The 22,654-nt window shown below is 48.5% G+C and overlaps 1 protein-coding gene across 3 annotated transcripts in view; it reads left to right on the forward strand.

Annotated features, from left to right (window-relative positions):
* Window positions 1–22,654, forward strand: part of LIPA (lipase A, lysosomal acid type) — a 42,739-nt gene that overhangs the window by 9,347 nt on the left and 10,738 nt on the right. The window contains exons 1-4 of one of the 3 annotated variants that reach the window (XM_036079358.2): window positions 1,657–1,814; window positions 5,173–5,284; window positions 6,718–6,835; window positions 21,597–21,795. In XM_036079358.2, the coding sequence (XP_035935251.2) occupies window positions 5,174–5,284; window positions 6,718–6,835; window positions 21,597–21,795 (428 nt within the window). In that variant the 5' untranslated portion in view covers window positions 1,657–1,814; window position 5,173. Of the gene's footprint in view, window positions 1–1,656; window positions 1,815–5,172; window positions 5,285–6,717; window positions 6,836–14,709; window positions 15,395–21,596; window positions 21,796–22,654 lie in introns of those variants that run through there. The other 2 variants (XM_036079359.2, XM_036079361.2) reach the window with 2 other exon arrangements.

Here is a 22,654-nt window from a genome sequence, read left to right on the forward strand (position 1 = left end):
CCTAAGTTCCCCTCTCCCTGAACTGCAGCCTGGAAAGTCTCCCAGGCTGTTATCTGGGGCAGCTGCAGGGCTCACTTCATTTAGTTTCCTCTGTGTGTGTTCTTTGTTGCTTACGCTTTCTCTCTGGGAGACCTCATCCAGTCTTGGGGCTTTAAACTCTGTCTCTATCGCCAGCCTGGGATTTGACTTTGAACACTAGATGTGTACGTGCCAGTGCTGATCTTTGCCATTTTGTCTCTAGATCCATTCCCTGCCCACCCTCTGCTCTGTGTCATGGAGGGTGGAGGGGTCTGAGCCCTGTAGCCTGCGTTTCTTAGGGTCCTCTGTCAGCCAGTGTCAGGTTGCATTTGACCCAGAGGAGGGACTGGTGGGAAACTGGCGGGCAGGAGGCAGGAAAGGCCACAGCATGTCGAACCCTCCTCTCTTGACCTTGGAAGTGTCTCTGGCAGAGGTTGCTGTTCAACACAACCACCTCTGGTCTCTGGTGACACTGTCTTTCCCAACACCACCTCAGCCCTTCCTGCCATTGCTGGTCTCAGCCTAAACCCTGTTTGGCTTCCAGACAATTCCGCCACCAGTGTAACCATTTGCTCTGTTTGGAATACCTAGAGTGGGTTCGGTGTGCTGACAGGGTCTTGGCTGAGAGAGTTCTCTAAAGAGTGTCTCAAAATCAACACATCTAAAACCAACTCTTGATTTCCCTCCCAAGCTGCTCCTCTTGGTGCTTTCTTCATTTGAATTCGAGTATTTGTCTCCACCTCCACTGCTCTCACCACCCCAGTCCAAGCATCATTAACTCTCGCCTGGACTATTGCAGTAGACTTCCAACTTGTCTCCCTGCTTCCCTAGTTGACCCAGCAGTCAGAGTGATCTTTCTAAACTGTAAACCAGAGTATGTTGCCTTTCTATTGAAACCTTCCGCCGGCTTCTTATCTTGGTTAGAAGAAAAAGCAAAGTCTTTACAATTGCCCCTCCAAGGCACCCAAGTACCTCTAGGACTTCATGTTCTACCACTCTCCACCATCACATTCTGTTCCAGTGACACGGACCTCATTACTTTTCCTAGAACCCACCAGAATATTCCTGCCTCAGGGCCTTTGCACGTGCTATTCTCTCACCCCAGAATGGTCTTTCTCCAGTATCCACATGGTTCTCAATCAGCTTCCTGTTTGTGTTCAGTTCTCACTTCATCAGAGTCCTTTTCTGATTACCTTACACGTAACACAACATCCTCCTTCATTGTCCCGTTACTGTTTTATTGTTCTTCACAGCACTTTCTACTACTTTATGTTATATATTTATTCACGGTGTGTCTGTTCCCGTTGGAATGTAAGCAGAACAGGGACCTTGTTTGGTTAGCTGCTATACCCCTAGTCTCTTAATACTGGGCATTTTAGAAATAAAAATAAAATGTACAGCAAGATTGCTTTGCATCAGGCACAATGCTAAGCGCTTTATACGGAACATACAATTTCTTTGCACTTACAGAGCCCACAGCTCTATGCCAGGTGCAGAGGGTGCGCACCCGGCCGGTGCAGCCTCGGCCTGCCGGTGCAGCTGGGGATCAGCCCGGGCTGGGAGGCGGAGCCTCCGCCCTGCTGGGGCCCGCCCAAGGCGCATGCTCCGTGGCGGCGCTGGGCGGGGCGGGGTCTCGGCAGCACTTCCCGGCGGCCCGCCGCTCCGATTGGCTGCGCGCGTAGCCTGAGCCTGGAGGGAGACCTGTCCTCGCGTCCCGCGGTCCCCGCCCCGCCAGGTGCCCAGTTCCACGAGCGGGCACTGCGGCTCTGGACAGCGGCCTGGGAAGACCGGTGCGGGTGAGTGCCGCCGGGCTGCGCCGCCGGGTACGGGTGCTGCAGCTCGGGCCTCCGCGCGCCACCCCCCCACCCCCCCACGCCCGAGCCTCTGCAGGCCGGCGGGACCCCCTGCGCTTGGCTCGTGGCGCATCCCGCCTGGAGCACCTGCGGGCTCCTCCTCTGCGGGCGGCGTGGTCCAGGTTTCGCGGGGTCTCCGAAGTTGCCTCCCTTCCGTGGGAGCCCTCCGATTTCCTGTACGGGAGCGGTCGCCGATCAGCAAAGCCGCCCAGAGCCCTCGGATTGCGGTGGCAACCGGGATTCCTGATTCCCAGCTACCCCCTTCCCCTGGTTAAGCTCCCCCTTAACCGGTTGGCACTTTGCTTCCCGTACTTGACCTAGGTGAAGCTCAGCTTCCCGAAACAAGGATTTAACGGGACCGTACTGATGTGCTGGAGGAGTAGTTAACATAGGTCGGAAGCACTACTGGCGTGTCTGGAGCGTAGCGGGAGTTTAATGGGAGCGAGATTATTGGTGGTGGTGTTGACCTTGTCATTAGTGGGAAGCAAAATGGGAGGCTGCTTTGGGGCTTTTCTTCAGCCACGAAACTTTTGGACCGACCCGTATCTCATTTTTCAAAATCTGTACTGTGCATCTCATAGGTGCAGGGCAACTCTATAGATCCTAAGCGTTCAAAGTTGAGTCAGACGCCTGCCCTGCTTTCCGGCGGGGGCGAAATGAGGGCAGAAGAGCACTTACTTGCATTGTTACAATGTAGAGAGAACAGAGATAGAAGTTGCTAAGAGAGCCCAGAAAAACACACACAGTCCAGCCTGGAAGGGGGCTTTTTCTCCGTTTAAACTTCTTAATCATCATCCTTCCAAGAATCACTTGACTAGTTGGTTGAAAAACTTGCTTAATGTTGTGTTGGAAGGAAACATGAACGGGGTGACATATGCAGTTGAGGATCTTCAGCTGCTAACCTCTTGGAGCGTCTCCGTTGACAGCTGGTCCAGGTTCTGTGGGATCCTTACCGAGTGGAAAGCATCTGCTGCCAGAAGATTCTTTGTTTTAAATTGTGGGCATGACCTTTCTTTTTCCTTTTCAATCTCTTCCCTGTTCCCTAGTAAAAGTGGACTTCGGGGAGGTAGGGATTATGATAAAAGGTGGCCTGGGAGTATACATCCCTTCCCAACCACCATAAAGAAATAAACGCCAAGTGAGCTTGCTTTGCCAGCGCAGGCTCCAGGTTACACTCCTTTCTGTCTAGATGTCCAGGGTTCATCACTGCTGGAGAAGTAACTGCAGCATCAGTAGGACTTGCATTGGCAGAATTCACTATGGTAATCTCCTGAGAACCAATCTTTTAAGATTTGTGGAATACTCAGTTAAGCCCAGGTCTTAAAAAAAGCTGTATTGTATTGACATACAATAACAAGATGTATTTTAAATGAACAATTTTATAAGTTTTGACCTATGTATACTCCCATGAAACCCTAAATTCAATATAGTGAACCTGTCCATCACCCTCAAAAGATTCCGTGTGCATACCCCCTTGCAATCCTTTCCTCTTGCCCTTTTCCTTAGACAGCTCAAGATCTGCTTTTTGTCAATAGAGATTAGGTTGCATTTTCCATAGTACTATATAAATGGAATCCTATGTATTTATTCTTTTTTTTTTTTTTTTTTTTTGGTCTGGCTTTCATACACCATAATTATTTTGAGATTCATCCATGTTATTGTGTGTTCATTCCTTTTTATTTCTGAATAGTATGTATATATCATGTACATATTATATATATGTATATGTGTATATATATATATATATATATATATATATATATATCTCCATCCATTCACCCATTTGGGGTATTCAAGTTTTTCTAGTTTTTGTTTATTACACACAAAGCTGTTATAAACATTTTTATACAAGTCTTTTTTTTAAGATTTTTTTTTTTAATTTTAAAGATTTTGTTTATTTATTTGACAGAGAGACACAGCGAGAGAGGGAACACAAGCAGGGGGAGTGGGAGAGGGAGAAGCAGGCTTCTGCCAAGCAGGGAGCCCAATGTGGGGCTCGATCCCAGGACCCTGGCATCATGACCTGAGCCGAAGGCAGACGCATAACAACTGAACCACCCAGGCGCCCCTTCATACAAGTCTTTGTATGGATATACATGCATGCATCTTTTTTTAAATGATGATATTTTTAAAAAATGCAGGATGCTGGGCTGTAGTTCCAGTTTTGCCTCTAACCATCCAGGTTCCTTGGGAGACTCACTTCACTTTGCCTTTTACACTCAGCCCCAAGGTCTTCGCTGTGCTGTGATTTTGCACCATCACTGGTAGAAACTAGATCATCTTTGTTGGTGGTTGGAGGGTCTCAGAAGGGGAAGCGGGTGGTGTTCTGTCCTGTTTCTCTTTCAGCCTCTCTTTCATTTTACTCTTTTCCTTGGATGACATATTTATTTTATTTATTTTTAAAAATTTATTACTATTCTTTTTTCACTGAAGTTTAGTTGGCACAATGTTACATTAGTTTCAAGTGTACAACATAGTGGTTCAACATCTTTGTATGTTATGCTGCTACCGCCTATCAGCATGTAACTCTGTTCTATACTGTTGACTATAGTCCCTACGCTGTGCCTTTCATCCCCATGACCTACTCATTCCATAACTGGAAGCCTGAACCTCCCACTCCCCTTCACGCATTTTGCCCGTCCCCCCACCCACTTCCCTCTGGCAAGCATCAGTTCTCTGTATTTATGGCTTTGTTTCTACTTTTTGTTTGTTATTCATTTTTTAGATTGCACAAACATGTGGAATCATATGGTATTTGTCTTTCTCAGTCTGGCTTATTTCACTTAGCATAATATTTGGGTGACAAATTTGAATCCTGACATGTAATTTTGGACAAGAACAAAAATAGACAGTGGGAGGCAAGAACTAATACTGAACTTAAACATGAGAACTTAAAAATGTTTATATCGCAATTAGAAGGGAAAAGGTGGGAGGCTCACAGGCTCTGGAACTTTGTGGACCCTCCTTTTTTTCAGCCTATTGTCTTCTAAGTCCTGTCCTCTGTTTTTTCTCCAGAACACTTTGTTTAACCTCATGGTGGGAGGGTGAGTGGGTGTGCTGGGCTCCAAAGGTCACATGTTAACTGGTGGTGGCAAAGGAGGGGAGGGGGAGTTTCCTAGTAAAAAAATAATCCCTTTTTTTTTGTTTCCAGATATGGCTGGAGTCCTTTGTTTCCTATTTGCCCTTGACCTGGTGTTTACTTGCCCTAAACCTGGTTCAGAACTTTGTATGGGAGCATTAATCTACCAACATAATCTGTGTAGTGAAATTCAGACAAATAACAATAGACTATTTTATACAGAATGAAAATGCAGCTCCTGGGATTGGTGGTCTGTTTGGTCCTTGGGACCCTGCCTTCCGAGGCGTTCGAAAGCAAGCTGGCAGGTGTGGATCCTGAAACAAATATGAATGTGGTAAGTTTCTCAAAGTCTCAAGGATGCTTTTAAAATGCATCTGTGACAAATGTCAAGTATTTTCTGCAATTCCGTTATGTGGGCTACATGAAGCCACAAACCAATCTCTTTATAGATCATTGTGCTTTTCATGCTCTCTGAATCTTAAATTCGGTTTGCTGACTTTCCCATCAGGTAATGTGTATTTTATGAACTGCATTTAACTGTTAAAACTACCTACTTCTTAATGGGATAAATGAAATTTTTATAAATTCATTTCATTTTTAAGTCCCACTGAATTTGTTGAAAGAATGATAAAAATGTATCAAAACTTTGCAAGGATGTTACTACCAACTGCTGCCTTTTTTTTTTTTTAAGGTTTTATTTATTTATTTGAGAGAGAGAGAGACAGCGAGAGAGGGAACACAAGCAGGGGGAGTGAGGGAGGGAGAAGCAGGATTCCCGTGGGGCAGGGAGCCCGATGCGGGGCTCGATCCCAGGACCCGGGATCATGACCTGAGCCGAAGGTAGACCCCAACGACTGAGCCACCCAGGCGCCCGCCCCCAACTGCTGCTTTTATAATACGTTGAACAAGGAGTGTGATTAGCAATGTCCAGGGAACACAGTTCAATACAAAAACCAAAATATCTGAAAAAAAATTTTGTTGGAACAAATAAGCAAATACAATTTGTTGAGTAATTGACACATTTCAAAGTTATTAATCATAAGTAAACAGTAAAACCTGGAAATACCTCATTTAGGCATCAAATATTGGGAAAATCCAAATGACTAAAGAAAATAACTACTTTATTATTATTATCATTTTTTTTTTTTAGAGAGAGAGTGAGAGAGTGAGCATGGTGGGGAGGAGCACAGGGAGAGGGAGAGAGAGAATCTTCAGCAGGTTCCATGCCCAGTGAAGAGCTGGATGCCTGATTAACACCTGCTCCATGGATTGGAGAAGTGTGATTTTGATCATAATTTCCAACTTTTCGTCTCTTAGTGTCCTGTGTTAGCGTAAGTTTATCAGTTCATTGATGAAAACAGATTAATGCTATACTCTGTTCCCTAGGACAGGACCTCTTAAAATGAGGATAGGGTAGATCATGATATTAGCTGGCATATTTAGAAAAGAAAGAAAGAAAGAAAGAAGTGTGTTTATTTGTGGAGCCAGGATGGAAACAGAGAGGCCCAAAGCAGTGGTGAAATTAGACACATTTGGTGTAGAACATGCTAGAATGTTGAAACCAAGGTTAATCAGACACCAGTCAGCGGAACAGATGGATAAAACAAGTAGATTGAGCTTGATTGAGCACACTAAAATTTCAATAACAACTGTTTTCTCAAAGCCTGGAGAATGTCTGCTGACATTTTGTCTTCTCCTTTGCCTGCTAATGTGGCAGATCTTGTCCGATTCTATCCATAGAGTTTCCAATATTCTTTTTCTCTGTAGAGTGAAATTATCGCTCACTGGGGATACCCTAGTGAGGAACGCTTCATCGAGACAGAAGACGGATATATTCTTTGCCTTCACCGAATCCCTCACGGGAGAAAGAACCATTCTGCCAAAGGTATGGGTGTTTCTGGTGGTGAGATAGGAAAGCTCTGAGAAGTACCTGCATGGCTGGAATTTGGCTGGTTTTCATGTCGGTGAAAGTTGAGATTTAACTTGAAAACATTGAAATGGGGTTATTTTTTAGGCCAAAGTACTAAAAGCGTTACACTTATGCAAGGCATATAAAAATACTATTTTGAAAGAAGTAAGGATGAGTCATCTAATTTCATATTTTGCTTAAGGATTCAAAAGATCAATATTGTTTGAGGATATGCTGAAATCTCTGCTTTCTTTGTTATAAGGAAACATTCATGAAATGTTTTGAGCATTAAGGAGATAGCTTTTGCTGTTTGAAAATTAATTGATTGAATAGGCAATGTATTCACATGGTTCAAAACTTAAAGGAAATAAAAAGCCATACGGTCAAACCCCTCCCTCTTGTCTCACTGTTCACCTCCCCGGTCTGTGTGCATCCTTCCAAAATCTCTTGAATTTCTTTAGCTCTAAAAAAAATCTCTTTAGAAACAAATATAAACATAGATTACTATTTTTCCCTGCTTCCATTTTAATACGAAAGGTGGAATGTAATGCATATTCTTTTGTTCCTTGAATTTTTTACTTAATATTTTGGAGATCTTTCCATACAAAACATGGAAGACTTCACCGTTCAATTCTGCAGACACTTGGCATTCCACTGCATAGCTGTACCATGACTTATTTAACAGATGTCCTAGTGATGGGCATTTGGACGGTTTCTAGTCTTCTGATAGAAGACAGATCTTGCTGCTGAAAATAACCTTGTATGTGTGCAAGTTTGTTTATAAGATCCATTTCCAGAAATAGAATTTTTGAGTCAGAGGATCTTGTATACATTTGTGATTTTGATAGATACTGTTAAATTGCTTTTCATGTGGTCTTGTTCTAGTAATTACTCTTGCTAGCAATATATGAAAGTTCTTATAGCTTTGGAGATATGTACATATCTTCCCATAGCAAAACTGTGGTTTCCAGTTCAGATTAATGAACTTCTAGACAGACTACTTGAAATTGTTAAACATGTATCAGAATAAGGATCTGATCCCCATTCAATCATCTCTCCAGACTTACCTTATTCTTTAACATTTGCTCTTTGTAGAGATTTTCCCTGGAAAATTAAGATTAAGGAAATTTGATGACTAACTGTTCTTTAACTAACATTTTATGTGAGCAGAAGGGCCTTTTTGCCTCAATTCCTTCCCAAATTATTATTCGAAGCAAACTAAAAACCTATGTTAACATGAGCTTTGTAGCATTATTCTTTTTTTTTTCTAAATATAATCTGGTTTGTCTATTTTTTTCTCCCATAAATTCTGACTATAAGGAGGCATTTTGTAATGCTGAAGTGGCTGAGCCAGACAGTGCTCTTTTTGAAATTTCATTTCTCATTCTTGAGATTTTTATGGTTTACACATATATGTTGTTAAGCTTTCTTCTTGTAAGTGTGTTGCAAAAATGAGTAGTGAGCTGTGAGGGCTTCTATTTTTTTTTTTTCCTGCTCAAAACACACAAAATGTATACTTTATTCCAGCGTGAACATCTGATCTTACTTTCCATGCCTTTTTTTTTTTAGTAAACCCTTTGATTTCAGATCCCATATAAAGAAGAATATGTACAGATATCATTTCTCTTAAAAGTGGTAAGTTGACTAATAGAATTAGTAACATGAATCACTGTTAAAAGGAACTCATGTAAAAACGCTCAGAGAACACACCCCCTGCGTTCTCTGTCCCCACCCCCAGGCTTCCGTGTCACGCAGCGGTTAGCGCAGAGTGCCGCCTGCCCTAAGGACGTATGCATGCACGTTCGTACTCCTGCAGGGGAAGCGCTGTGCACCCCAAGGTGAGGAAAGGGAGCCCGAGTCTCCATATGCTGCTGGGTGGCAGGAAGGAGTCAGGAGAGCTCGATGCCAGATCTGCGTCGGCTGCTAGGGACGCATGCGTGCTTCCGCCTCTGTGCGCCTTGGATTCTTCACCTGCAGAAACAGCAGACTGGCTGGGATGATCCCAAAGTTCCCTTTTAGGCTTGGTCACTCTGGTTCTATGGGGTCTAGTCCCTACTCTGTCGTTGTTGTTATTGGCAGGCGTGCGTGCTGCGGGGCACAGAATGGGCACAGACTGAAAGCTGTCTGAATCTGGGCACAGCGTGGGGCCCCCACCTGCTGCCTGTGCTCTGCAGAGGTCTCCGTGTAGGGCGTCAGTGACGCATGTCTCACACCGGCTGTGCCCTAGGCCCGGCTCCGGGGCTGGGAGGGGCGCATTCAAGGAGCTCTGCGGCAGGCGGCTCCGTTATCTGAGGCAGTTCCTGGCCTCCCTGAGCACTGCGCAGGTTCTTCATGGTTTGCACGTCCACGGTCCCTGGCAGAGACCCCTCACTGTCCTCTCCTCCTACTCAGGGTCAGCGTTGTCCGTTGTCAGTGGTGCTACTTTGGCTCACTTAAGCCGCACAGACACAAAGAATTCCTCAGAGTCCTTCACACCCAATGCGGAACTCATCCTCTCGTTCATGTCACTTCGTCCCCTGACTTCCTCCTCCATTAATAACACCATTGTCCTCCCAGTGATCCTGCCCCGGAAACTGCAGAATCATTCTTGACTCCGGGCCGCCACCCTACTCAACGCTTTCGTGCCCATTTAACCGGACGCCTGGAATAAGCTCACGACCTGGGGGGGGCTTGGGCCGCTTTCTTTTTTGAGGCTTGCCATGTATCAGAAAAAGGAAGAATTTCAAAACAGGTAGATGAAAATTGTTTGTCCTTTAGGAAATTAATGCATTTACTACACCCAGATATCATGCCCCGCATCTGTACTGATTACAAGGCATTGCAGGGTGCCTTAAACCATTTCTTCATTTATTGGGGGGGATGGTGAAACCGTCCCTCTTACCCTTTTTAAGTGGGTTTTCTCCATTTCTGTGCTCTCTGGCCGTGCTGCATGACCTTAGCTGAGGCAGTGTGGGGAGCGACTTCCAGGCACTGGTCCTCGGATTGTGCGGAGCGCCTCACCTAGAGGTTACTGGAGGCCTCTATGGTCCCAGGGTTTGGCCACATGGTTCCTTCTCCTGCCCCCTGTCTCATCCATCTTGTGTAGTTTTGCAGGATGAAGTTCTTCGAGCCCAGGGGTCGTTAGAGGATAGGGCCATTCGGCATTCTTCAGGGCCCTGGCACACGAAGTGACCTACCTTTCCTTAATATTTTGTTTCTCCGTTGTCTGGACCTTTCACACTGCAGAAGAACTTTGAAGCTCCCGAGGGTATGTGCAGAGACCTTCGGGATTCAGCACCTCGGTGTCATATGACAGCTACGGACCATGATGCGTGAGGCGTCCGTGTCTGCTCACGGTGGGGTAGGAGACCTCAGGCCCATCGGTTCCCAGCTGGGTTTCCGCGTTAGTGAAGAAACCTTTGTCATTTATCAGCTGTCCGGGTTTAAGCTGGGACCTTAGCCCAACTCTGAGTAACTAAAGGCATGTCCGCTATAGTAATTAGTATCAAAGAACGACTTTTGGGCACTCTGAAGTCCAAGCGAGGCATTCCCTTTCTGCTGAGCCCTCTCAGATGCTGCTCGCTCTGCCCACCATCTTCATTTCTATGTTTATAAAAACCATTCTTCCCCTCCCTCCAGGCCCAGCTTAACTGGTGGCTCTCCCACATTGCTTGAGCGGGAAGGAGACGTTCTTCCCCTGAACCCCCAAACCGCTCGCTAACACTCTGGAGGTGCTTTCCTTCTTCTGCCTTGGGATGGACTTATTTCTGTGCTGCTTCCTGCCCACCACCCCTCTCTGCAGCAGGGGCTGTGTCTTTGTCGTCCTCGTGTCCCTCAGCACGGTTGACCAGCCTGACTGAGAGTCACATCAGCGCAGTCTTCAGAATCGGGGCTCTTAACTGCATGAAGGCGATGCACCTTCCCTGCAGCGAAATGGCACAGAACGCTGTGCCCACACATATGTGACATACATTTGTAGAGAGTGTACGGACCCAGTAAAGAATATGCTGATTTACACAATCATTTGCCTGTCTGCTCAAGCTCCCATCGACCGGTCAGCTTGGAGCACCTATTTAGAAAGTTCTTAGCAGCCTGGGGAGTCTGTGTGTGTGCTTCTCGGTGTTACGCCAACTTCCCTGTCAAGCATTGAGTTACCCCTGCTCTGCACTAACTCAAAAGGGAACTGAAATTTGGAAACTCATCCTTAATAGGGAAGTGGTTCTCGTTCGTGTCCTCAGCTGTATTTCATAATGTCATGGGATGTTAGCAGCACTAGGGAGGTCTCAGGGTCCTGTGCGAGGCCAGGATTCAGAGTTTGCATTTTTAACATAACTTCCTAGTGGATTCCAAGGTAGAATCCTTGGGTTCTGGAGCCTGTGTGCTAGATGAACACCCTCATTTTACTGGGTGAGACAAAGAGAGAACGAAAATGGCTTTAAGGCAAAGAATAGTGGCCCAGCCAGTCTGACTGCTGAGACAGTGTTCTTTGAATTAGAGAATGCAACCTTATGTAGTAAGTATTGAGCGAGTTGATCCCATGATAATTAGATATTTATTTTATTTGACTAAAACAAGGAAATGCATATTGTCTTGCCTAAAATAGAACAGTGACTACAACAAGGCAAGACTTCTTGCCTCATTGGGAAATACATTGTTCATAAAGCAATTGTCGAAGCACCAATAGTGGATTATTTGTATCTGATATATGTATATATACATAAATGCATACATGCACATATGATATCTGATATGATCTATGATAGGTATTTGATGGCCTAATGAGTGAAGTGGTGTTCTGGGACATGAATAATTGTCTTCAGGCATTTTGAACTTGGCCTTGGCAAAGACGCTTGGCAAAGACGCTTGCTCCTTGAGCTTTTTAAGTCATAACTGAAAATTCACAGTCTGGCTCGTGAATTAGATCTTTGGACAGAAAGACCATTGACTTATATTCTCCTTTGACTGTTTTAGGATTCTGATTATTTCTGGATTTTCTGTTCTTCTCTTCTACGCAATTCCTGAAGGAACCGTCTCTTTGAGTAAATGGTGTGTTCCAACAAGCTTCCCAGAGCCCTGGGCGAGCTGAGATGTAATTCCTTGCCTCCTGGCAACACTGGGCAGATGTAGGGTCATTAATGGATGCCCGGGCTTCTGGACTCTGGCCAACTGAACTCACATCCAGCTGTGCTTGGTTCTGATGGCTCTCGGGGTAGCGGACCGTGTTTGGACCTTTGCCTACCGGAGCGGCACAAACCAGTGGGAGCTCCACCTGTCGCCTCCCATACGCAAGTTGGGGCTGGAGCAGAGAGTCAGGCTGGAACAGAAGAGAGCGCCCTGCCAGCACCCCAGTCTCCTGCACCCTCCCTCTCTTCCTCCCTGTTAACCCGTCTTACCTGTTTACCCATTCTCTGTCCTCACCCTCCTCACCCTCCTCATCCTCCACGTCACTTCTTCAGGGAGGACTGCCCATCCACTCATTCTCATGGCCCTCTGGGAGTTTCCTTCCTAGCATGGAGGGCGGGAAAACTGTAGGTCATGATGGGTTATGTAGGTGACGGTGTGTGTGTGATTTGCACCTTCACTAGATCGTAAGCTCTTTGAGGCCGAAGCTGCTTCTGATTGTTTGATTGTCTTCAGTGTCTCCGAGAGTTCCTCCAGGGCTGGGCCTTCCTGGGACTCGGTGGAGCAGGGCATCGAAGGCCAAGGCCACGCTGGTGAAGGACTTGGTCCTGCTGAGCTCAGAGACAGCCACGGATGCAAGTGGGGGACGTCCCGCGCTGGGCATGGAATCAGAGGCCGGACGCCTCGTATGTGTGCAGACACTGAGTGAGCGTGTTAGCAACCCCGGCCTGGAGTTTAAGTTCCTGCTGTACTACCATAACTAGGTGTGTGACCTTGGCAGTTTATTTAACCTCTCCATCTACTAACCAGGAAGAATAACACTTGTTGTTTCATAGGGTCTTGTGAAAATTAGATGAAATAAGGCCCATAGAACGTCTTGTGCGGAACACACGAAGCTCTAGTTTCTGTTTTGAATGACAGGGAAGGTGCTATCGTGGAATGTTTATGTCCCCCCATAAATTCCTCTGTTGAACCCTAACGCCCAATGTGGTGGTGTTTGGAGGTGGGGCCTTTGGGAGGTGATTCGGGTCTGGGTGAACGGGATTCATGTCCTTCTAGAAAAGAGACCCCAGGGAGCTCCCCTACCCCTTCTGTGAGGACACAGTGAAAAGTCAGCCGTCTGTGAACCAGGAGGGGGTCCCCACGAGACAGCAGATCAGCCAGAGCCTCCATCTTGGACTTCCCAGGCTCCAGAAGCGTGAGATAGAATTTCTCTTGTTCACAAGCCTTGCAGTCTGTGGTTTTCTGTTGTAGCAGCCCGAATGCACGGACGCAGAATGTATCCTACACTACAAGGGAAGGAGAAAGATGTCGATTATCAGGATTTGTGAGCTGTGCACAGACAGTATGGAAGGGAGGGCCAGCGAGCAAGGAGTAACCGTGTCTGGGGGCCAGAGTCCCCTCCGTGACACGCTTGCCTCTGGGGCCTCTCTCTGTTCCTTCTGTTGACTGAGTAGTTGGAATTGGAGCTAGGTAATTCCCCAGCATTTGGCCAACAGTGAGGCTCCACGAACTCAATCAAGGTGTCACGGCGCGAAGCCTCTCGAAGGCAGGCCGTGGCCGCAGCGAGGGGCAGGGAGAACACAAAGGCCACTTTGCATGGACCTGGCTTTGGGTCCTGGCTCGGCCGCGTGCACACTGTGTGCGCTCTGGGGTGATTGCTTCTCTCTGGGCCTCGGAGTCTCCATCTGCCAGGTGGGGGGAGTGAGTCAGAGGCCTGGTGTCCAGTAAACTAAGGCACCCGGAAGGTGCGTATAGTGTACGTGGGGTGCGTGGGAACATGTCGTGGGTTTTCTTTCTTTGCTTTGTTGATTCCTTGGCGATTGCCTTCATTCCTCAGGGTTGTCATGAGTGAGCAGCACGTGCCAGACTCCGCGTGGGGTGCTGGGGACGCTGCCGGGGTTGTTCAGCAACCACGGTGGCTGTGGCTGGTGCTGGGGAGATCGGGGTGGTTCTCTGGCCTGCTCTGTGATCCGAGCACTATCGTGTCCCCTCCTGCAGAGGGTCACCCCTCTTCAGCAGGGCGACTTTGGAATGTGAGCACGGTGATCTGGCCTGTGGCAAAGTGCACACCTTTCTGAGGGCTTCCTGGGGAGGGGCCAAGTGCTCCCTGTGGGTCGTGAAGTGGATTCTCATGCACTCTGTCCCTGTTACAGATGAGGAAACCAGCATTTATAGGGCTTGATTAGTTTGCCTGTGCTAAGGCGGCTGGTTTAGGACCGACCTCCTACCCATGCAGCCCTGGGGACGACAGCAATGCCCCTGATAAAGCCACGGTGTGGGAGGTGCTCTGTTTAGGTAACCTGTGCACCAGCTTCTGTCACAACAGTTCCTGGCAATAAATGCTTTGGCAATGAGCTCTTCCTTCTTCTTTTTCTTTTTTTTTTAAGATTTTATTTATTTATTTGACAGAGAGAGACAGCGAGAGAGGGAACACAAGCCAGGGAAGAGGGAGAAGCAGGCTTCCCGCTGAGCAGGGAGCCCGATGCGGGGCTCGATCCCAGGACCCTAGGATCATGACCTGAGCCGAAGGCAGACGCTCAACGACTGAGCCACCCAGGCGCCCTGATGAGCTCCTCCTTCTTATTTTCTCCAGTGACTCTCAGTGTTATGACCAAGGCTTCCCACTATTATTTGCTGATTGCGCTTTTGGCTGTGTTTTGAGGCCGACGCTTCAAACCAGCATTAACTGCAGAAATTCACTCCGTCGTCCCTTGCTTGGGATGAATGGAGGTCTACTCTTTTTTTTTTAAAGATTTTATTTATTTTTTTGACAGAGAGAGACACAGCGCTAGAGAGAACAAAAGCAGGGGGAGTGGGAGAGGGAGAAGCAGGCTTCCCGCTGAGCAGGGAGCTGGATGCAGGGCTCGATCCCAGGACCCTGGAATCACAACCTGAGCGGAAGGCAGACGCTTAACGACTGAGCCACCCAGGCGCCCCTGGAGGTCTACTCTTAATAATCCTTGAGAAGGAGGCTCTGAAACTCCCTCCAGGAGCCTCTCGGATGTCAGCCAGGGATCTCCACGTCTGGCCTCTCTCTGGGCATTTAGGCAGCGTGTTCTCTGGGCCGGGCTGATGAGCAGAGGACGTCCGTGCTCCCCTTTGGATGAAGCCACCTTGAACCCAGCTGTGGACAGGCTGCTTCAGAAGAGCTGATGGAACCTGTCGAAAATAAATCCTTCCAGGCTCTGCCCCTGGAGTTCCCAGTGCCCTAAATCAGGAGCTGGGCCAAAAACGTGTATGGTTTTGAAGTGCTCCAGGTGATTTTGATAGGCAGCCAGTTTGGGGAAAGAGTGCTTGGCTTGCTTTGAAGTGGCCGGGTTCAAATAGAATACTTGTAAGCACACCTCTTCTCCCCTACCACTTTATTCTCTAATGACACATTTTTCTGGAGTAGTGGTTAAAGCGGGGACTTTGGAATGAGAAGAACTTGGGGTGAGTGTGCAGGTCACTTAACCTCCCTCTCTCTGCAGGCATTGGTTACCTTATCTGTAGCAGGGGGGTGGATCTTCGCATCTCTCTTGTGACAGCTTAATCCAAGTGGAACACAGGGCCGGATCCATAATCAGGAGCTGTTGTGACAAATACTAGTAATGCCTACAAATTAACCAGATGCCAGGATGCTTGCTGCGGTCTAGCGTGAGTAGTTGGGGAAGGTTCAGCAGTTTCTGGTGACCTGAATCCTGTCTCAGGGATGGTTGGCACCTGCCCTGGACCTTGGGCTCATGCATGGCTGAGGGCCGACTTCACTGGGTCTCAAGCTCGCTTGCATCGTCCAGTCCCGTGGATGATGGCAGGGGTGTCTGAAACGGGGGGCGATTCTGAGCGTCCCTTCCTCCGTGCGGCACGGCGGCAGCGTATGTACTCCATAAGCAAGTCCTCATGGCCCTTCTGTCTAGAATCTGCCTTAGCACGGGAGCAGGGGTGGGGGGAGCCCGTATGTGACTCATAGCCTACCTTCGAAGCTGTTCTGGAAGGTTTTAGGTTATGCAGCCTCCTTCCAAAGCAGCAAGGAGCCCAGCCTCTCTCTCCTTGAGGCCTCGGAGACGTACTCCCACCCGTCTGCTCTGGTTCAGGGTTGTTGGCTATGCACCTGTGTGGAGATTCCTTAGCCATACTGTGGCTCAAAACACCACAGATCTATTGTCTTACAGTTCTGGAGGTCAGAGGTCCTAAGATGAAGGCGTTGGCGGGGCTGTTCCTTCTGGAGATTCTAAGGGAAAGTCTGTTTTCTTGCTTTTTCCAGCATCCTGAAGCTGCCCACATTCCTTGGCTTCTAGCCCCATCTCCTGCCTTCAAAGCCAGCAGCGAAGCGTCTTCCACCAATCTCTCTCTCTTTCTCTCTCTGGCCCTCCTGCCTCCTGCTCGGAAGGACCCTTGTGGTTACACAGGCCTGCCAGTTAATCCAGGGTGATATCTCCCTCTCAAAACCTTTAATCACATCTGCAAAGCCCCTTTTACGATGTAAGGTGATATATTCACAGGTTCTGGGAATTAGGACGCAGACACATCTGGGGGCCCACTCGGCTGTTCGGTGATAATGTGTGCAAGGTGCTTGGCACGGCGCCTAACATAGTCAGCACTTAGTATGCTCCTGCTGTAACCGTGATTAAGTATCCTGGCTAAGGGATGCCACTTCATTTTATCTTTCTTCACAGTGCTTGTGTTCTGATAATACTGTATGACCTTTATATATTTATTACGATTACGAGCGGCTGTTACTTGTTGAGCTTTACTGCGTATCAGCCGCCGTGTGATTCCCACTTTAGAAAGTAGCACTTAGACTTCAGAGACATTGAGTAAATCTTACAAGGTTTCCCATCTGGCGAGAACCAAGGTCTGTTTCACGCTAACACCCTGACCTCGGTGACCTCATTTTGTTGTCCCCGTGCTTCTTGGACTCAGCTGATTTCACAGCGTTGGAGCACAGCGGTGGAGAAGGCCAGTGCCTTGGGGGGCAGGAGGGCCTTCCCCACCCGCCCAGTCCGCTTCCTCCTGTTGGACTGTGGGCTCAGCACATTCGTTTTTGGAGCCTGAAATCCCCTTCTCGCTTCCACCCGTATTTGGGCTGAGTCAGGCAGCACTGTGGCGGGCCGGGCCCTGGGCCGCTGCCCCTCCCTGGCTCTGTGCTATTGAGGTGACCTTTGGCCCTCTCTGGGCTGAGGGGCTTCCAGGCCCTCCCCTCAGCCCCCAGCTAGTCTGGGACCAACAAGCCAGCTCTGGGCACAGCCGGGAGCCAGCCCTTGTGCCGTTGTGTTGGTTTGTCGCTCAGACGAGCCAGGCCTCAGGCGCTGCAGTGCGTGGCCTGGGCTGGGGCTTGGGCACCCTGCTGAGCCGGCAAGGCTGCCTACCGCGTCCCTGCCTCCTCCTCTGAGTTTCCATCCACGCGAGCTTCCTTCCTTCTGAGCGCCTGCTCCGGCTCCCTCCAAGATAGCTTTCCCTCTTCAGCCTGTCGTTCTCCAAGGGCCTCTGTATGCTACCGAATGACGTCTCTCTTGGTAACCTTCTTTTTATGGCCAAGCGGGGAAGAGCATGGACCCTGGCATCAGACATCCCCAGTTCGAGTCCCGACTCCCCCTTTTAGCAGCTCTCGTTCAACCTTGGGTAAAGTACTTGACTTCTCTCAGCCACCATGTCCTGTTCTGTTTTCGGCGCAGTCCCTTAGAGCGAACGAGTGTGTAATAATAGCGAGTTATTACTTCAGTCAGCTTTTCTCAGCAAGGTGAAAAGAAATCCAATTAAAGTAACTCACTGAAAGACGTGAATGGCCGTAGGATTGAGCCTCCCAGAGAGATACTTCTTTTCCAGCAAATGCTTAAGTCCTTGACTGGTAGCGGGATGATAAAGAAGGACGCAGTGCCTTCCTTTCATTCCCTTGGTGGGAGCGGGTGAGGGAAGCCAGCAGGTGCGTGGGCAGGGCGTTTGCAGGGCCCTGTCTTTTCTGGGTGTCCTCCTGCAGTCACTGATCGCCAGAGGGAAGGGACAAACTTTCTTGCACCCCTTTGCCACCCCAGGCCAGGCTTTGTTAATGTTTTGTCTGTCTGATGAAAGCATGGGTGCTGGAAGCCCAGAGGGGCACTTTGGTTCTAGAAGGAAAGGAAGCTGGCCCAGCTGGAAGGATGTGCTCCCCACAGGGTCCCTCATGTCTCCAGGTCAGACAAGGCACTGACCCTTACCAGTGGTCCCTGGCCTCGCCTGGCATCCGGCTCCTGCAGGGGGCTGTTGGTGTGCGCTCTGGGGTCCCGTCTGGTTGTGGCCTGGGGCGCCCTGTCTGTTCCACAAATCCAGGGTCCCTTTTCTTCCCCAGAACCCTCCATGGGGCATTCTGTCTCTCTCTCAAAATCTGGCTCCCATGTCCCTGACTCTGGCTGCCTGACTTTCTTTCCTGGGGGCGTTCCTGGGTGGGGGTCTGGCTTCTTCACGCTGCCTAGAAGGTAATTGTACGTCTGTCTCCGGGGCTGGCATGGAGCTCCCTGGGGGCGGGAGTGTGGCTTACCCACCTTTGTGTCCCCCACGTCTAGCACGAGGTCGGCCGTGGGGCCTGGGCACGCGCTTCACCTGGCCATCCGCCCTTTCTCGGCTTCATGCTTACCTTCTGAGAGAGCACCCGTGACTTCTCGTTGCCTGTGGGAATCCAGGAATTATTGACTGGTGGTGTTCAAAGAGTTTTCCGGTGTATCTTCACCTTGCCAATTTCCACATTTCTCCTTTGAAGCTCCCAGGTTAGGGAGGGACGTACAACACAGAGAGATGTCAGGGGAGTTGTAAACGTTCTCCAAGGGAGGGAACTGACATCTGGCCTCCCACAGGCTGACCCCCGCCTCCCCTTCCAGCCTCAGCCCTGGCGGGGCTGCCCCTCGTCACCCCCCGCCCCCTCCTCAGCACTCCCTCCCCATTGAGACCATTCCTGCCGTTCTCAGAGCTGGGCCCTGAGGAGTCGGCTGAGCAGAGGCAGGTTTTCAGTCTGCCATGCCCCTGGCCCATCCTTGGTCCCCGTTCCCCGGGGGAGACGGCTCCACGGGCAGACCATGGTTTTAGGTCATGGATGATGGGCAGGAGCGCCTCTTGGAACCAGGCAGTCCAGCCCTGGTCGTGCCCGAATGTTGCCAAAGGGTTGCCTCGATCGGCCTGACTTGCTGATCTTTTAAGGTTAAGTCTTATTCCTCCTGGTGCGGCCCCAGAGCCCCTTTGAGGAGAGACGCGGGTCTTACGGTGCCGAAGGGATGGGTGCTGAACAGCATCGTGTGGCTTCACGGGGCGATGCCCAGTTACCCTGAGCGACCTTGCCTCTTGTCACCGTCCCCACAGGGCAGCCCTGCTGAAGAGCAGCTGTTACTTAAAACACATCTCATGAGCTGCGATTTAACGACAAATTAATTTCAGTAATTGTGATTGCATCACTGAAGTTCATTTGAACTTTCTGTGATGATTCTTATTTCCCCCATTAGATTAGGATCTTCTTCACTGAGCCAGCCTCTCAGATGCCATGGATCCCACAGCGCCTTGTCCGTAGAGCTTTGTCAGTCAGGTAGTCCTGGTAACGCCACACCAGAATGAACGCTGAAGACAACGAAGTGCTTGTCACGCTGCCCCAATCTGGATCTATTTTGCTCTCTAGTCCTTCCCCCCCGGGAGAAAGTCACAGGTATGGCCCCTGCCATGCAGTTGGTTGCCGTGCATCATTACAGAATCACAGGAGTTGTTTGGACCTTTGCTTGGCAGGCCATCGCACGGTCTCTACAGATGCGGGGAGCAGCGTCCACACGGCATGACTGTGGGGTGGTGTTCGTGCTGCGAAGTATTTGGACTGGGCCTCCTGGAGTTGTCTGGAGAGCCCACCTGCTTCAGAGGGACAGCCACTTGAAAAGCAGTTCATTAGTTACCAAATCCATCGTAGGACATAAACAGGAGTAAACATTTGTCAGTTCACTTCCCATCTGTCCAGACGAATCTTTCTTTCTTTTTTTTTTTAAGATTTTATTTATTTATTTATTTATTTATTTATTTGATAGAGAGAGACACAGCAAGAGAGGGAACACAAGCAGGGGGAGTGGGAGAGGGAGAAGCAGGCTTCCCGCTGAGCAGGGAGCCTGACGTGGGACTCGATCCCAGGACCCTGGGATCACGACCCGAGCCGAAGGCAGATGCCTAATGACTGAGCCACCCAGGCGCCCTGGACGAATCTTTCTTCCTATTTCTCCTTGATATTTTTACACCTCTTATTGTTTGCACACATCATTGCTGTCTAGCTATTGTCCAGAGTAGTCTATTGTTTTGTGCTTTGCTTTTTTTCCCCCCTTTCCAGGCTGGGTTATCAACTTTTCTGGGCTAGCCACGGTCCTTGTCATTGTAGATGGCTGGATTACTGCAGTGAGTTATTTGACCACTCAACAATCAGCTTCTCCGGCCCCCAGCGTTTCACTATCCTAATAAACAGGCCGAAGGCAAAGGGAGCTCTTACTTTGTAATCTCTGTGTCTGTCACTTAATTACCTCATTTATTTCTGCTGACAGTTATTTATGGAACGGAGACTCAGACTGGCTAGGTGACAATAATGAGCTAATGTTTATTGAACTCTTACTGTGTATCAGGCACTTTGCTAAGAACTTTTCATGTCATATCTCCTGGCTCATTACTCCTCATAAAGTGCGTATGACATTTCCCTGCTACAGGGGATGATGTAAGTTTCAGGGGATGTTGCAGTGCTTTGCACAGGGCACGAGTCCGAAGTTGGAGAGGACAGGTTCAAACCTGGGTGTGTCTGTCTAACACTCGTGGTCAGTATAACATCAGCTCCGTGACGGTGAATTGTTTTCCTTCTGTGTTTGTTCTCTGCCATGTGCCCAGTGCTGGGAACGCCTGGCACATAGTTGGTGCTCAATGAGTGCTTGGTTAATGAATTACTAAATGGGCTTAACATGATGTAAACAGCCAGAGGTCATGTTTCTCTGGCTCCTGAGTCTTTGTTTTTCCACTACATCAGTGTATAGGTGAGTAGAAAATAAAAATAAATAAAAGAATATATATGTAAATAAAAGAATATGTATAGATATATTTATGAATTTGTATATATATAATCTTTTTTTAAAGATTTTATTTGTTTGAGAGAGAGAACGAGAGAGAGCACAAGCAGGGGGAGGGGCAGAGGGAGAAGCAGGCTTCCCGCTGAGCAGAGAGCCCGATGGGGGCTTGATCCCAGGACCCTGGGATTATGACCTGAGCTGAAGGCAGACGCCCACCCGACTGAGCCACCCAGGCGCCCTTGTATATAGTCTTTTTCTGCCTTTTGGTTTATTTCCTTAGGATACATTGTAAGAAATGCAATTACTGGAGCAAATAAATTATAGAAACATTTCATCAGGTCTTAAAAAAATATATATATATATTTTTACGGTTAAGTCACTGTGTCTGGTTATCAGCTATGCAAAATAGTCTATTTTTGCTACTCCTTTGCCAGCACTGTTTAAAAAAATATTCTTTACCTGCGTCATATAGGAATACATTGCTACCTCAACATTTGGATTTGTTCTTAGCTCATTATTTGCTTTGGAATCTTTTATGAATGATCTGCTCAGCAAGATCGCACGTTGGCTTTACAGCAAGGTGCTTCTGCCTCCTAAACCCGAATGTTTTTCAGGTCCTAAGCCAGTGGTGTTCCTGCAGCATGGCCTGCTGGCAGACTCTAGTAACTGGGTCACAAACCTGCCCAACAGCAGCCTGGGCTTCATCCTGGCAGACGCCGGTTTCGACGTGTGGCTGGGCAACAGCAGGGGGAACACCTGGTCTCGGAAACACAAGACTCTTTCAGTTTCCCAGAATGAATTCTGGACCTTCAGGTACGTTGGAATTGATCGTGACCGGGGCTGTTTCCTTCGCACCCTTAACGCAGACACATCCGGGGAGGCAGATCCGATGGGCAACTTGGGATTGTAGGAGAGGGGGAACTGATGGCTCGTGGAAGGCTTTAAACCTGGTGAGGAATCTAGTAAATCACAGTCGGGTAAATTACAAGCAAATAATTGCATATTAAGAATTAGATTCATTTATGGGTTTTTAGTTATTTTGGCATTCCCAGCCATGTGGGAGCTGCTGGGTTAATCGTGTCTTAGAACCTTCTTCCTTCCTCCATCAACATGCACTGTTCTCTGTTTCCAGAAATTGTCTTCTCCCCTCTGTTACTTCTGGTTCTGCCTGACTCACTGCAGGACATCGTGCTTGTCGCATAAGTCCTCTGTGTGTCAGTATTCTTTTTTTGTAAAATGGGGCTAACAAATACCTGTCTCATGAGGTCGTCGGGAGAATCAGAGGAGAGGATGCAGGGAGAGGGCCTGGTGTGTTGCACGCCAGGTAACGGTCTGCTCACGCACCTCCTGATGACAAACAGCACCCGTGCACGGGTCCAGGGCGGTGTCTTGGTACCTGGTATTAGAGAAGGTCAGAGCCGTAGACTCCTTCGGGCTTGTTTCTCATTTGTAAAACCACAGCTTACCTAAGGACAGGAAATGCAAGAATGGGAGCTTTTCCCAAAGGCACGTGTGAGGATATATATGTTGTCACGCCATTTGTAATAGTGAAAAGTCTGAAACTGCCAAATGCCCATCAGCAATGAATGGACAGATGGAGTGCTGTGTATTTACACAACGAATGGCTAGCGGCTGCACAGCAGCATGGATGTAGCCAGAGACGCAAACATAC

The sequence above is a fragment of the Halichoerus grypus genome, chromosome 7 (genome assembly GCF_964656455.1).
Source record: "Halichoerus grypus chromosome 7, mHalGry1.hap1.1, whole genome shotgun sequence".
In the NCBI taxonomy this organism is placed as follows: Eukaryota; Metazoa; Chordata; class Mammalia; order Carnivora; family Phocidae; genus Halichoerus; species Halichoerus grypus.